Source organism: Pipistrellus kuhlii, unplaced genomic scaffold (genome assembly GCF_014108245.1).
Source record: "Pipistrellus kuhlii isolate mPipKuh1 unplaced genomic scaffold, mPipKuh1.p scaffold_m20_p_3, whole genome shotgun sequence".
NCBI classification, from domain to species: Eukaryota; Metazoa; Chordata; class Mammalia; order Chiroptera; family Vespertilionidae; genus Pipistrellus; species Pipistrellus kuhlii.
The window spans coordinates 175,056,347-175,072,557 of NW_023425529.1; the positions used below are offsets into that span (position 1 = coordinate 175,056,347).

At 43.6% G+C, this 16,211-nt stretch overlaps 1 protein-coding gene across 5 annotated transcripts in view; it reads right to left on the reverse strand.

The window, feature by feature from the left end:
- The window catches only part of LONRF1 (LON peptidase N-terminal domain and ring finger 1), a 32,132-nt gene extending 17,022 nt beyond the window's left edge, over window positions 1-15,110 (reverse strand). Inside the window, exons 1-4 of one of the 5 annotated variants that reach the window (XM_036456132.2) lie at window positions 14,262-15,110; window positions 5,767-5,885; window positions 4,283-4,405; window positions 1,604-1,753 (exon numbers count right to left, since the gene is read on the reverse strand). In XM_036456132.2, the coding sequence (XP_036312025.1) occupies window positions 1,604-1,753; window positions 4,283-4,405; window positions 5,767-5,885; window positions 14,262-15,003 (1,134 nt within the window). In that variant the 5' untranslated portion in view covers window positions 15,004-15,110. The remainder of the gene's footprint in view (window positions 1-1,603; window positions 1,754-4,282; window positions 4,406-5,766; window positions 5,886-14,261) is intronic. The other 4 variants (XM_036456131.2, XM_036456127.2, XM_036456128.2 and 1 more) reach the window with 4 other exon arrangements.
- Between the last annotated feature and the right edge of the window lie 1,101 nt (window positions 15,111-16,211).

The following is a 16,211-nucleotide window of genomic DNA, read 5'->3' on the forward strand; positions in this document are numbered from 1 at the left end:
ATATAGACCAATGGAACAGAACAGAGAACCCAGAAATGGACCCAAACCATTATGCTCAATTAATATTTGCAAAGGAGGCAAGACCATACAATGGAATCAAGACAATCTCTTCAATAAATGGTGTTGGGAAATTTGGTCAGATACATGAAAAAAAAAAAAATGAAACTAGATCACCAACTTACACCATACACAAAAACAAATTCAAAATGGCTTAAGGACTTAAATGTAAGATGGGAAATCATAAAAATCCTACAAGACTCCAAAATATCAGACATATGCTGTAGCAATAACTTTACTAACAGAGCTCCTAAGGCAATGGAGACTCAAGAGACAATAAGCAAATGGGACTACATCAAAATGAAAAGCTTCTACACAGCAAAAGAAACCATCAACAAAAGAACAAGAAAGCCCACTGCATGGGAGAACATATTTGCCAATGATATCACTGATAAGGGTTTAATCTCCGATATTTACAGGGAACTCATATAACTTAACAAAAGGAAGATAAACAACACAACCAAAAAATGGGCAACAGACCTAAAGAGATACTTTTCGAAAGAAGACAGAAGGCCAAGAGACATAAGAAAACATGCTCAAAGTCACTAATCATCCAAGAGATGCAAATCAAAACAACACCTCACACCTGTCAGAATGGCTATCATCAACAAATCAACAAATGACAAGTACTGGCGAGGATGTGGAGAAAAAGGAACACTCCCTTCCGCACTGCTGGTGGGAATGCAGACTGGTGCAGCCACTGTGGAGAACAGTATGGAGTTTCCTCAAAAGTTAAAAATGGAACATCCATTTGACCCAGTAATCCCACTTCTAGGAATACATCCCAAGACACTAGAAACACCAATCAGAAAGGATATATGCATCCCTATGTTCATAACAGCACAATTTACAATAGCTAAGATTTGGAAGCAATCTAAGTGCCCATCAGCAAATGAGTGGATTAAAAAACTGTGGTACATCTACACAATAGAATAGAATATTACACCACTCTAAAAAAGAAGGAACTTTTACCATTTGCAACAGCATGGATGGAACTGGAGAGCATTATGCTAAGCAAAATAAGCCAGTTGGAGAAAAATAAATATCACATGATCTGACTCATATGTGGGACATAATGATTAACATAATTTGATGAACAAGAATAGATCCAGAGACAAATGGCAGGGGAGGGTGGGTGGGTTAGAGAGCAACCAAAGGACTTGTCTGCATGCATATTAGCATAACCAATGGATACAGACTCTGGGGCGGTGGGGGCTTGCCCGGGGTGGGAATGGCTGGGGGAGAGGGGGTCAAGCAGGTCAAGCGGGGAGGAAAGGGACATATGTAAAACTTTAGACAATAAATAAATAAATAATTTAAAAATTTTCTAACATTCAGGTGACCTAAAATGGTGACTAATGAACAAGTCTTTTCACATAAAAGTTTTTAGTGTGAAATAAATTTTTATAGACAAAAATCCTACTAAGACAACATTAAATAGCTTAAAAGTACCTAAACAGATTCTAGTATTGAAAGGAGGGAAGTGCAGATCTTAAACTGTAAAGAGGCAGATACACTGAACCCATGTGATCTTTTCTCACTCTACCTGCACGGGGCTAAGCTCACTGGCAGAGTGAAACTCTTCCATTACTGACGGAAAACCAAAAGGTTTGTTCTTAGTACATGGCAATGAACTCCAGGAAGAATCCTTCAGGCCTTCTTTTAAGTTTTCAGGTGATAATAAATCAAATAAAATCTGAAAGAGAAATATTAAAAAAGTAATAAAAATAGAAACTATTCAGTTAGGATAATTTAATATAAAGTTACCCAATATTTAAGAATTTTGAGAAAATTTGTAGCAGACATTTTTTAATGAGCAGGAAAAGAACAGATTAAGTAATAAGCACAAATAAAAAATATTTTTAAAAGTCTTACAAAACCAAAGTGTGCCTCAATGGAGAAGAATCATCTCAAAGAAATGGCTCAAAAGGAAGACATGGGTGTGGTTCACCTGGACACCTGAGGAGGGACCCAAGGTGAAGGCTGACTTTTTAGTGTAAGAACTGAAAAAAGAGGAGCTCTTACGTAGGAAATATTTACCTCTGGAGATCAGCAAAGATCAAAAAGCTCACAGTTTACCCCTGATGTATATTTTAAGGCTGGGCTTGAGGTGTTTATGTAAACTAAAGAACTTAGACCTGCAACTACAGAACTCTTAAAACTTCATGTATTTACAATGAATTTTGCTTCTTGCTGAACAACTAACCCGCTTGGGCAGTCACCATGCCAGCTTTCGGTTGGAAGCACTAAACAGCAGCTGCCCCATAACAGCTGGGAGTCACAGCTGCAGTGTCAAAATATCTGGGCACTTCTATCAGGAGTAGATGCAAAACTCTCAAAGAAACAGGGTAGGTCAAGACAGGAGAAGAACCAGGTTCAAGGAAATGAGAGGGATTCAAATTTTTTTGTTTGTCAAACAAGCTCTATTTATGTGTTCAGTAGAGCATTTCCTAAAGTCTAAATTTAAAGGTTTGGGTTTTTGTTTTCTTGGGTTTTTTTAGCTGTGTTAGCTCTCAAATACACAAAAGTCAGAATTTTTCATGATTGTTACAATGTAAATAAGAGGAAATATAGACAATGTAAATATGTGTGTATATCTGGTAGGTGCTCAAGAAATACCCCATTTAATAAACATTTAAAAATCTGTATATTTCACATTTCCTTTGATTTAAAAACATGTAGTGAAAACACAACTACCCTAGAACCAGCCACTCCACTCCTATTTGGTTACCAACGAAATGTAAAATATATGTCCACATAATGACTGGGACAAGAATGTTCATAGTAGCGACTGGAAATAATCTAAATGAAAATCACTATTCACTGTGAACACCAATGGAATACCTCGTGAACAATAAAAACTCTTAAATTACTGAATGTATTTCAAAAATACTATGCTGGGGGGGGGCAGTCAGACATAAAAGAGTACTCTATGATTCTGTGTATATGAAGTTCTAGAACAGGCAAAACTACTCTCATGGTGATAGAAATCTGAACAGTAGTTGCCTCTGGGAATCTACTGGAAAGGAGACAAGGCAATTTTCTAGGGTGATGAAGGTATCTATATTGTGAATGGGGTGCTGTTACATGAGTTTATAATTTCTCAAAACTCATGGATGTAATTTATACCACAATTTTACAAGCTTATTGGGGAAAAACAAATATTTCAAAGCATCTGTTATTTTGCATTCACTTGACCTTATTAACCAACAAAGAAATATTTACAGATATATAAGGATATCTAACAGCATGGAAAATACAAATTAGAAGCCCTTACAGCAATCTCATCAGGAAGAAAGGCTAACAAATAGAGATTTGTCATAAAATACACAACAGTAAACACAAGACTCTGCCAAGGTGCTTCTTAATCTATGTCCCAGTTCAGAGATTCTAACTCCAAAGCTCTGTGTAGGGCCCAGGAATCTTTATGTTTACCATGCACCTAAGATTCCGACAAAAAAAACATCATTCTCTAAGAAACACAGCAAAGTAATTAAATAACGTAGCATGTTTTTAGGATATTAAGGGAAGAATCATGACTGGGCATTGAAATTGTATTAGAGTTGATTTCCCCAAAAAATGTTCAATGACTCGTCTTTCCAAATGCTCTGTGAATAACTCTGACAACAGCTGAATGCCACTGTCATGCCAGTATTGCGAAACCTCTGAGTTTTGAAGAAACCTCTTTAACTTGGTTTAACCCAATGTTTCCTAAAATCATTTGATCAGAGAACTCCCTTCCCTTTTTCTTTTAATTAACACCTACTAACACAGCACAGAACAAACTTTGGAAAGTGGAAGATGGACTGCTCAGAAAAATCAGGAAACAATTTGACTAGAGCAATACTATTGGCACCCGTGGAGAGTAAGCCAAGGTCAGACCTGAAATGAAAGGCAAAAGGCAGGCCAATAAAAATTCCTGAGCAGAAACATCGTGACAGCAATGTTTAATTAAGGATAACTCGTCTGGCTCGGATTAAAAAGACTATTAAGGAACATCTAAATTTAACTAAGTAAAAATAATGCATTTAAATATCTCTGAATGAAATTATTTCAGTAAGAATCTAATTTACTACGTATATGAACCTGAAAACCACCTATCCAATTGCTACTAAATTTGACTTACAGATTCCTTACGTTCTTCTACCAGTTTTCTAATTAGGGTTTTTTAAAAGAACTATGTCTTAGCCCTGCCTTAAACTACTGAAGTTGGGGAACCAATTACCTTTTTCACTTCCAGCTTTGCAGGTGCGAAGTCTTCGTCGAGGGCCAAGCACTGCAGGAACAGCTGTAAGGCGTCACCTAGAAAGCCAGCATCGTGGAGCACTTTTCCTTTCCTGAAGTAGACCTTCAATAGAGCACATAGGCAGTACTTTTATTTGTAGAATTGTGTTTTTAAAAAATCAATATCAAGTAAAGGTGTGCTCAGAAATGCTCATTTTGAACTCTGAGTGAGTCTGAGTCACACTGCCCCGGAGAGGCACTTAGAGAGGAACTGAGGCCAAGAAAATGACTTCCAATCACCTTTCTAATTGTATCACTCCAGTGTTAAGTCCAAGGGTTCTTTCTTCCTTTAAAGTTTTAAAGTTGTCCATACAGATCATTTTCCCTCTTATTCTTAATATATACGTGCCTTGTACTAACCCAGTGGTCGGCAAACTCATTAGTCAACAGAGCCAAATATCAACAGTACAACGACTGAAATTTCTTTTGAGAGCGAAATTTTTTAAACTTAAACTTCTTCTAACGACCCTTCTTCAAAACAGACTCGCCCGGGCCGAGGTATTGTGTGGAAGAGCTGCATGTGGCTTGTGAGCCGCAGTTCGCCAACCATGGTACTAACCCATCATGCCAGCATGGAATTCTGCTTAATTTTTGTTAATTTATAATTTTTGGAGCATCCTTACTGTCCTGTCTTCTAAGGCACAGTTTTGAGTGGAGGAAAAAGTCACAAGAGTAACTTCTAGCATAAAAAACACATATTAGAGCCCTAACTGGGTTGGCTCAGTGAATAGACTGAAAGGTCCCGGGTTCGATTCCGGTCAAAGGCATGTACCTTGTTGCGGGCACATCCCCAGTAGGAGGTGTGCTAGAGGCAGCTGGTCAATGTTTCTCTCTCATCGATGTTTCTAACTCTCTTTCCCTCTCCCTTTTTCTCTGTAAAAAATCAATAAAATATATTTTTTTTTAAAAAGAAAGAATACATATGGGAGATGGACTGATGTGCCTTGGCAACTTGATAAAAAGGACAAATGGTAAACTGATTGTATACGTGCCGCCAAGTCTTTTTAAACCATGGAAAGGCCAGCTCCTTGGCCCCCTAACCATCTGGTTCCCATCAAAAGGCCCCAATCAATTCTCCAGCCTCAAGGGCCTCTTCTCTTTCCATTAACAAACCCCATGCACCAATGGCCGGTTTGTATCCATCTTCACAACATGGCCAATAGTAAGTCTGAGGAAATTCTGTATACTAGAGTCTCTTTTTCCCTGTGTCTTGAATTCAGTTGTTCTTTAGCTAGGAAACAGATCTCTTACAAGTTACAAATCTATCAGATGATTGTTATCCAAAGTATTGATCTTAGATTTTGAGAACTTTCTATATTTAAGATTCAACCATACCATCTTGCTAAAACATATAACCATAACTGAATGCATGTTCCTTACAGTTGAGATTTTAAAATGTATGCAAAATGTAAAACAGTCATTTACCTCGGGCCAATTTGGCAGCTGAAAGAGCACTGCATTCAGATCCTCTATGGCTGCTCTGAACTCTCCGAGGCCAGCATAGGACTCAGCGCGGTAAATTTTTAAAATCAAGTTGCTGGGCTCTGAAATAAATGTTATAAAAGTTGACTGCTTTTAAAATATTATTGTACAATCCACAAAATACATCATACTAGATTTAATAACCGCTCTCATGGTTCCAGTCGATAACCACCAAACCAAAGGTTGTGAACCCAGCACACTACAGGTGCAACCTACTTACATGCTAAATTTTATCTAGAAGTCCTATGAAATCACTATGTACGCTATTTTAGTGGAGGAAATTATGGTTCTTAAAAACACTGGAATTGTTTTTAGAATATGAATAATCAACTCTAAGAAAAGAAATGTGTTTTTTTAATAGGGCATGCTATATAGATTTAAAAGACATCTTGGATATTTAGAAGATTTGCCTTTTTATGATAAATTGTAATTATTTTACAGCCTAGTTTCTGAATCCTTATTTACAAACAACTGTATGTGTCACTACTGCACAGAGAATTTCCACAGTAACAAAGAGTGACCAAAGTTCTATCTCATGAGGTCTATAAGAGTCCCGGTTTGGGAGAAAATGGGTGATGATTAAGAGATCAAAATTTTAATCCCTGCCATTAGCAAGAATGGTATTGAGCCATCCCCAAATTGATTTAATTTCAAATATTCCTGAGGGAAAAAACTTTGTTGCTTTTTTTTACTTCACTGTCCTTTATGTCTCTATAGGAGAAATCAAATTAGTATCTAATGGCAATGGGAATTTCAGACACTTAACTGGTTCATCCAATACAATACTCAGTGACTACAGGTATATAGATGATGACAGAAGTCTAGCTCAGCCGGCGTGGCTCAGTGGTTGAGTGTCATCCTATGAGCCAGGAAGGGGTTCAATCCTGGTCAGGGCACATGCCTGGGTTGTGGGCTCGATCCCCAGTGGGAGACATGCAGGAAGCAGCTGATCAATGATTCTCTCATCATTGAAGTTTCTCTCTCACTCTCCCTTCCTCTCTGAAGTCAATAAAAACATTTTTTAAATATATTTTTATTGACTTAAGGAAGGGAGAGAGAGAGAGAAACATCAATGATGAGAATCACTGATGACATGCCCCTTTTTGGGGAAGGAGCCTGAAACCCAGGCATGTGTCCTTGACCAGAATCGAACCTGGGACCCTTTAGTCTGCAGGCCAATGCTCTATTCACTGAGCCAAATCAGCTAGGGCAAAACATATTTTTTAAATAAACTACCAGAAAACTCATAGCTCCAGGGTTTACTCATTTATTACAGATAACTCTCAACTGAACAATTAGGCCTTTTCAATGGCTGGTGATGGAGAAGTGGAATGACACTGTTCCCTCAAATATATGCCAATGAGAAACCTTAAAGAACACAACTTATATTTCATGAAAATATTTCTTACTTCCTAAATAAAAGACACCTAGGGCATCTTGTCTTTTGTTTCTTACAGCAATATAACTGGAAATCACTCTGAACAAAAGCACACAGAATGATAGCTCCCTGTGATTAACCAATCAAGAATGAAAAGTTCTAGCACAAAGCTAGCCCCTGGAAGTGTTCAAAAGATTGTACTTTATCCCTGTCTTTGAGGAGCTTATTATCAAATTAGAAAAAACTGACTTTGTTGTGAAACAGCGTCATGTAATCCTGATTTGACAAGCACAGCTGGAGCTCAGAACGTGGAGAGCAGCTGGCGCCAACACAGTGCAAGAGTGAGTAGTAAATACATCAGACCAGAGCTGGAGAGACCAGGCCAGGACAGGACGTGCAATTCTCCGCCCACAGCGAGTGCTTCCAGCGGCATCCTTGGGCCCGCCTCCGCTCCTGGATCCCTTACTGGGATTTTTTTAAATGTCCCAGTTTTTTCTCTTCTACAGCGAGTCCTCATCGCCTCATACTTAATGCATATTCAGAATGGTGGTTATCACACCCTTTCGTCAATGCCTTCACTGCTCCGCTCTCACCAGGAGGGCACTGGAGGAAGTGCCTGAGAAGACTGTCTTTGAGAAAACCCTGTCAACCTATCAAATTGTCCACTCTGACCAAAGCAAAAGCAAGCCTGTCCCCTCTTCCCTCAGCACAAAACACTCAGACTGTGAGACTAAGAAAGGACAATAGGGCCAGATATTAAAGCTCCTGCTTCCCAACTCTTCATAGGTAATGTCTGTCTTGAGAACTTCAAGTATTGGTAGATGATTATATTGGGTGAATCTATTAGGGGGAAAATATCAGCTGAGTTCAAATTCAATACTTTTTGAGATCAGGACCATCTCTTCTTACTTCTAAAAAAAGAGCCAAATGCACTTGAGGCCCTTGACCAGCCAAAGCATATAATACACACTAAATACTTAGACCAGGGCACACTATAGCACCAGCAAGTGTCCTATTATTTTTAAAATATATTTTGATTTTTTTACAGAGAGGGAGAGGGATAGAGAGCTAGAAACATCGATGAGAGAAAAAAAAAAATCGACCAGCTACCTCCTGCACACCCCCTACTGGAGATGTGCCAGCAACCAAGGTACATGCCCTTGACGGGAATCGAACCCAGGACCTTTCAGTCCACAGGCTGACACTCTATCCACTGAGCCAAACAGGTTTCGACACGGCACAAGTGTCCTATTATGATTGTGTTCCTTCACTGTATGTGCGTAGCATTAATTTTAAAATCTATTTTTGTGCTTTCTCCATCATTTCCTGACTTTATATCCTCAAGTTCTGGCTTTCCTAAAATATTTACAAAAATAGAAGTTCATTAAAATGGGCCCACAATTCATGCTCTCATTTTCTCTTCTCCTAGACCCAGTAATATTGTGAGTCATAGGGCAGAAAAAAAAAAGCTGAAATGAAATTCTGCTATATACCTATGCCTGGGCTGAGGACAGAGGTCTCCTGTCATGATTCCCTATCTTTTTCCAATCGTAGGATTATATGTGATTACGAATATGTCGTTTCCTTGGCTCATTTTCAAAAAACAAACTTTTTTCCGAATTATGTTAGTTTATTTATAAAATTTGAAAAATATAAAAATTAAGAACTAAAAATATCTTTCCCACCACAAAGAAATAACCAGTATTGGCACAGAACCTGTACTTTTTCTGTGTGTATGGATTACATTTTTATGTAGTTTTACAAAATATACCACATATACTGTTTAAAGCCTGCTTTTTTGTCAATGTAATTAAGTCAACATAATTTATAATGGTTGCAAAGTAGTCTACTATATACATAATCTAGAAAATTCCCTGCTCTTCAATTTTTTACTTCCAATTTTTGCTAATATAAAAGTAGTAGCATAGACATCTATCTAGATGACTTTTTATATATCCACTTATTCCCTTAGTTACTTTTATAAAGCTGGATGACTGTAGAAAGTTACGTAGATATACAGAATTTCCAATATATCCTAACCCTCCTTTTATAGTTTAAAAAACGTTACTTAGGTTATACTTCCACAAACTGTTTTTGTTTCCTAGAAAAATACAAATTAAAAACAGCATTATTTTAACATGCATTTCTTCAGTGAGTTTGACCTTTAAAACAACGTATTTATTGGCTATTTGACTGCATGTGTAAGTGTAAAAATTCCCTGTTCATATTCTTTTTCTCATTCTTCTGATTGTCTTTTATTTCTCTGACTTATATATTGAGCTATTTCACAAAGTTTAATGGCAAACCAAAATATCAAACTTTTCTTTTACTTTATCAAGTTCAATATGGAGTACTTGGTTATCACAGTTAAACTAAAAGATATCAATTGACAACTTATTAGTGAATGATTAATAAAGTCCAAGAATAGCAGTTTGGCATATTAAGATTATAACCACTGGACTCAGATCTGTGTTCTGATCCATTCTGGAAGCTTGTAGGATCTCTTCTAGAAGTTTACGTAACTCTCGGAACCTCAGTCTCCTCACCTATAGATTGCTGGTGATACCTCCAACTTAAGACTGGTATGAGGACTAAACAAGAGAATAGAGTGTTCGGACCAGAGTCCTGGGTTCAATCCCAGTCAAGGGCACATACCTGGTTGCAGGCTCCTGCAGGAGGCAACCAATCAATGTGTTTCTCTTACATCAATATTTCTCTGTTTTTCTCTATTCCACTGTCTCTAAAAATCAATGGAAAAATAGCCTCATATGAGGATTAAAAAACAACAGTTAAGACACTGTCCAGCACACAAGTGCTCAATAAATAGTGATTGTTAGTATTACAAAATATTTAAAAAGTAGATAGAAAAATGAGATTAGCTCTTGATACAATGTTTCAAGCCCTTTGTAAAGTTGTAACATGCACAAATTTATTAATTAAATTCAAATCTTGCACTGGTCGGTGTTCTCAGTGGTTAGGCATCGGCCCAACCACTGAAGGGTCTCAGGTTTGATTCCCGGTCAAGGGCACGTACCTGGGTTGCAGGTTCAATCTCAGGGCCAGGCCAGTGCAGGAGGCAACCAACTGATGTACTCTCACACATTAAGGTTTCTCTCTCTCTTTCCCCTTCCCCCAACCTTTCTCCTCCCTTCCACTCACTCAGAAAAGCATTGGAGAAAGAAAAAACACCCTTGGGTGAGGATTAACAAAACACACAAAACAACAAAAACTCAAATATCTTCACATTACCCTCCTTGATTAAGATATTAAAACCCTTTACATTTCTTTAGATGCATTCAGATAATTTGTCTCATCTCCGTTACCTAAAGCCTTTCAATATGTTTTATTGATGTAGGCTAAACTATTACCACTAATTAATCTAATCAGGTTTTAACCCTCACTCAGGTAATCTATCAATGTGGTAGAGAAAAGAACAAGACCTGACATCACAAGATTTAGATTTCAGTTTAAGTTAAATCATCTTATAGTTGTAGCACAACTTTTACATTTGTAAAAATCCTGTATTTTAATTGTTTTCTGGGCATTTACTCTGTCAAGCATCATTCAAAGTGCTTTACCTGTTTTGTCTCAATTCTCACAACAGACCTAGGTGGGTGTAGGATTCTATCAATGAGGTAGATACTATCCTCCCTTTTCAGATAAGGGAATCAAAACAGGGTGGTGAGACCACAGGCCCAAGGTCGGAGGTAAGTGAATTCACAGCTAGACAGTCAGCTCCCAGCATCCACAGCTTTAACCACCAGCCTACATGGTACCATAACTGAGGTACCATAATTTCCTTCTGAGGACAACAGTACTCTACAAGATTCTTTGTGAAGATCAGATACTGTAAAGAATCTAAAAATACTTTCGTAGTCAAGGACTATATAAACAGAAACTATATTAAAAGACAAAAACTTCTTTCTCTAAGTATTTTAAAATATAGTGTTCTGCCCTTTATGATTATTATTTAAACAATTCAAACTGTAAATTGTACTGTTCTGTTCCCTTCTTTAGAGGGGAGAGGGACGAACACAGGGAGGAGGCAAATCTGTAAAAATTCATTAAAATTAAAAGGAAGACAAAGAGCAAAATGTCATCATTTCAATAGATTCAAGTGTAAAGATTCAATGCAGACAAGACTTTTTATATAATAGCCTTGAATACTGAGAAGACAGACATGAAACATCTGAGAGTTAATACCAAAAGATCAATGGATTAAGTGTTATCTAAATATATTTCAATTCAACAGAAACTTACGTAATCTCAATGGGAAACTTCTGATTTTGGCAAAGGTTTTCAAGCTTTCCTTTCTTGTTGACAGATAAATTTCAATGTGTGGGCTAACTGTAGACTAGATTATTTTTTTCTATTTAATAGTATTTACTTGTTTCATTATAAGAAGTACATTAAGAAATTATAGTGGTTCTTTTTCATTATGACTGTATCTTTAGTACAGTACAATTATATAAATACAATCCAAATGCATATCTAGCTAACTAGCCAACTCAGAAAAGTTAAAGCCTAACTATACAAATAGATTTATAACTGCTAAATATTTTCATTTGTGCGCATAAACTGTTAAACACATATTTTTATCACTAAAAATTCAAAGGATAAAAAAAGGTTATTCTCCTTAGTTTCATTCAGACATATTTTCAATTGATGATTTTTGAAAGACCTAAAAATGAGGGGAAAATAGGCTAATAAAGTGAAAGTCAGGAAACTTGGATTCTAGTCACAAAAAAGTAGGATTAAATAGCTGAATAGGCAAAATTCCCATGTGCAATCTATGTAAATTGGAAAAGAAAGAGATCTTTCAGAGTCTATTTCAGTTAAAGAAAAAACTACCTTAGGCCATAGCTGGGCATCATCCCTATACACCGAGTTGCAAGTTCAAATCTCCAGTCAAGACACATAGAAGAACCAGCCAATCAATGCGTAAATAAGCGGAACTAAGCTATGTTTCCCTCTACCTTTCTCTTTCTCTAAAATCAATAAACTTCTTAAAATGCCCTCAATTCAAGGTTAATTAAAAGATTACTGCCCTTAATTAAAAGATTACTGGTCACAGAACATTAAGCTAGACCTTAATTAGTAAAGGTCTCCCTGTTCTTCCATGGATTAGGGCCTAAATTCTTATGAAACACCTCATATAAGAGGTCAAATCACAAGACCATAATGCTGAATAGAATGACAATAAGCTTCATCCATTATTTTATGCTAGTGACAAAAACTCCTTAGAAATGTATATTAAACATTTTCATTAGATGAGCTATAATCTAAGATGAGTCCTGGTCCCACATTTAGAACTGGAGGACAGTGTTGTTGCCTCTACAACCAGTTAGCTGTTTGTGGGCTGTGGACAAGTCATTTCACTGCCCTAGCTTCTGCTTGTTTTTAAAATCAGGACAGCGGCAGACGGTCTGAGTTTCCCCCCCTCTTACTTTAATCATCCAGAGAGGTCGAGTTGTCTGCATCAGAATTTTGAATGCCAAACAGTTCTTTTGCTTCGGGTCTGCCCTTCTATTCTATTTATAACTGCTTACTCCATATAAAAAATTTTAAAAAAGTGGAAGTATATGAAAATGCACCAGGTTTGTGCTTTGAACTCCAAAGGTACAAAATAACTTTATATATTGTTACTAATTCAAAAGGACAAAGCACTTGGGTAAAAGAAGCATAACAAAATACTTTCAATGGCAGTTTATAAATTTACCTATTACTTAACATCAGCTTCTATTTTAGACGTGTATTTTCTTAGGGATTATCTCCTCCCCACCCCACCCCCCCAACGCCCCATCCCACGTATTATTTCATGCAAATACAGACCCTAAGCTTGAAATAGGCTTATTTAATACAAGGTTTAACAATGACAAGCTTGACATTTGGGGCCTGATTGTGTGGGTGGCCGTCCTGTGCACTGCGGGGTGTTTAGCAGCATCCCTAGCTAGATGTATCAACACTGATCCCTAAGGGGCGGCAACTAAAAATGTCTCCGGATAAGGTCGGGGGGAAGGAGAGAGGGGAACCGGTGTAAACTCTCCCCGGCGGAGAACCACGGATTCACTGAACCCCTCTACACTGCACACGGATAAGTCAGGCAGTGTCCCCGTCCACAGCCTAAAACCACCTTAAGAAACGTGCTGACCTGGGTGGGGAGGCGGAGGAGAAACACACAAAAGCCCCAGAGGCCATTCCCCGCAGCTGATCGGGAGCCGGGAAGCCGGCGGGAGCCTCCTGACAAAGAACTCCAGGAAACCAGCGCTCCGTCTGGGCCCTCAACTAGGTGCACCCCAGAGCGTTTGAGCAATAAGTACGATCTGAAACGGGGCGGGTTGACACCACCCACGGCAACCAGTCCCGCGGGCGTGTTCGGGTCCCCCGGTCCCACCCGGACACCCCGGGGCGGCCGGACCCCCGCGCGGACCCCGGGCCGGTGCGGGCGCCCGGCCCCGCCACGCCCACCGGACGTCACCCGTTACACAACGCCTCCCGGCTTATGCAATCCCGCCCTCCCGCGGCTCCCCATCGCCCCGCTGACTTTTAGGGGAGCCCGAGGGAAACCCTGCCCGGCCGGCCTCCGCTTGGGCGCGGGGGGAGATAACCTCCCCCGCTCCGGCCGCCGTCTCCCCGCGCCGGGTCCCGCGGGGCCGGGCGGCCGGGTCCCGGAAAGAGCGCGGCGGCAGGAAGAGAAAGGGCCGCCCGGCCGCCCCCGCACCCCGGCCGCCCGGACCCGGCCCCGGCCCCCGCCCCGGCCCCGCTCCTCCCGGGGCGCCCCCAACGCCCGGCCGCGGCCAAGGGAACCCCGCGCCCGCGCGCCCCTCCCCGCGCCGCGTCACAGGCGGCGGCGAGGGCGATCCCCATTGTGACCGAAGCACCGCCGGGCGCCGCCCCCTCCCGCACCGCGGGGACCCCGCCACCCGCCACCGGGGGAGTCGGGCGGCCTCGCGGGGGGCGCAGACGAGCTCCCGGGAGCCCGCCCGCCAGAGGGGGAGGGGGGCGGCGGGACAGGAGGGCGCGGTCCGCCGGGCCCCGGCATCCCCGCGCGCTCACCTACCTGCTCGCAGCGCCTCGCCGGCGGCGGCCAGGGCCTCGCGGTGGCGCCCCTCGTGCAGCAGCTCCGCGAGCCGGCCGGCCGCCCGCGCCCGCGCCTGCAGGCTCGGGAACCACTTCTCCGCCAGGTGGCTGAGGACCACGCTGGTCCTCAAGCCCGAGGCGGCGATGGCGGCGGCCGGCGGCGGCGGGCGCGGCGGGGAGGTGCCCTCAGCATCGGCGGCGGCGGCGGGCGGCAGGCTGGCCCGGCACAGGCGGCAGCGCGCGCGCAGCCCCCTCCGCAGGCAGCGGCGGCAGTAGCTGTGGCCGCAGGGCACCGTCACCGGCTCGCTCAGGAAGCCCCGGCAGCCCGGGCAGCTCAGCAGCCCGCCCGCGCCCGCGCCCGCGCCCGCCGCCCGCGCCGCGCCGCCCCAGCCCAGCCCGCGGCGGAGCCGGTACTTGAGCGCCAGGCAGTCCACCAGCATGCCCAGCAGCTCGGGCCGCACCGGGGCCCCGCGCCGCAGCGCCGCCGCGTACGCCTCCAGCGCTCCCTGCAGGTGGCCGCCCAGCGCCAGCAGCTCGCCGCGGCGGAGCAGCAGCTCCCAGCGCTCCGACTCGGCGGCGGCCGCGCGCTCCAGCCGGTCCCCGCCGTCGTCGCCGCCGCCGCCGCCGCCGCCCACTTCCCAGAAGCGGCCCCGGCTCCGCGGCCGGGGCGCCGGCTCCCGGCTGCCTCTCGAGGAGCTCCTCGCCATGGCCGGGAAAGACATGGCCCGCCGCCGCCGCCGCCGCCGCCAACTGCCGCCACCGTCCCGGAGCCTGCGGGGCGCGCGGCTCCGCACGCGGCCGGCGAGCAGGGGGGCGTGGCGCGCGGACCCGGCGGGCGGCGCGCGCCCGGGAAGCCCCAGGGGCGGGGCCTGCGGGGAGGGCGGGGCTTGTGGGGGAGAGGCGGGGCCTGCGGGGGGCGGGGCGGGGCCGGCGCTGCCTGCGCGCCCGGGACTCCCCCGCACCTCCCGGGCCGGGTCCCCGGGGGCCGGCCGGCTGGCCCCGCCCCTCCCGGAGCCCCTCCTGGCGGAGCGGGCGAGGTCAGATGATGCCCCAGCCCGGATCTCATTGGCTTCTCCCGACAGCGGGGCCTGGCTTGTAACTGAACAAAGCTCCGCGGAGCCCCGCTCTCCATCCTCTCCCCTCGCCGCCCAGCCGTGCGCCCCCCACACCCGCCCGCCCAGGCCGGTCGCCTCGTTCCTGCTTGTGCTTCTCTGGCGCTCGTCTGCCCGGGGATCGGCCTTGTGGGAGGGACTGCGCCCCCAATCGCCGTCCCGCCCACCCGAGTGGGGACCTGTTCCCTCTCTGGCCTGTGGGGCCTCCCGGTGTAGTGTCCCTGTGGCCGGGCGCCAAGATGCATTGTCCCTAGTTTGTGCCCAAGTTACAGATGGACAGGTAGAGGCAGAGGGCCTAGGAGTGCACAAGGCAGTCTGATGACTTTGTGACTCCTCCCGAAGTCCAGAGTCGACCTTGGAAATAAGGCAGCCTAGTCACGATCCTGGGGTGACCTCCTTCCAGAGGCCAAAGCAGTCTTCCCTGGTGCCAGTGATGGCTGCCTTTCCCATTTAAAATGAACCCCCACTGCCACGGAGGAAGCCCACAGATTTCCGAGGTACGGGCTGTACTCCCCGCTTCTCATTAACTGCTGCGAGCTGGCTAAAGGCTATATTTGGGGGTTTTTAAGAGAGAGGATGATCAATGAAAAGGATCGATGCTTTTCACAGGGCTTTCACCATATCACTACAACCCAAGCAGGGTCTGCAGTTTTGCTGATAGATAAAATAGATATGAATAAATACATATTTATGCGCACTAGGTTACTTTTCTCAACTTGCTGGCAGCGAGTTTAAAGCTCTAGGTTGATGCGACTGCTGTTTAAATTCAGAGGAGAAATATTTATAGACTTAATTATAGGGTACTGGGTTGTTCATGC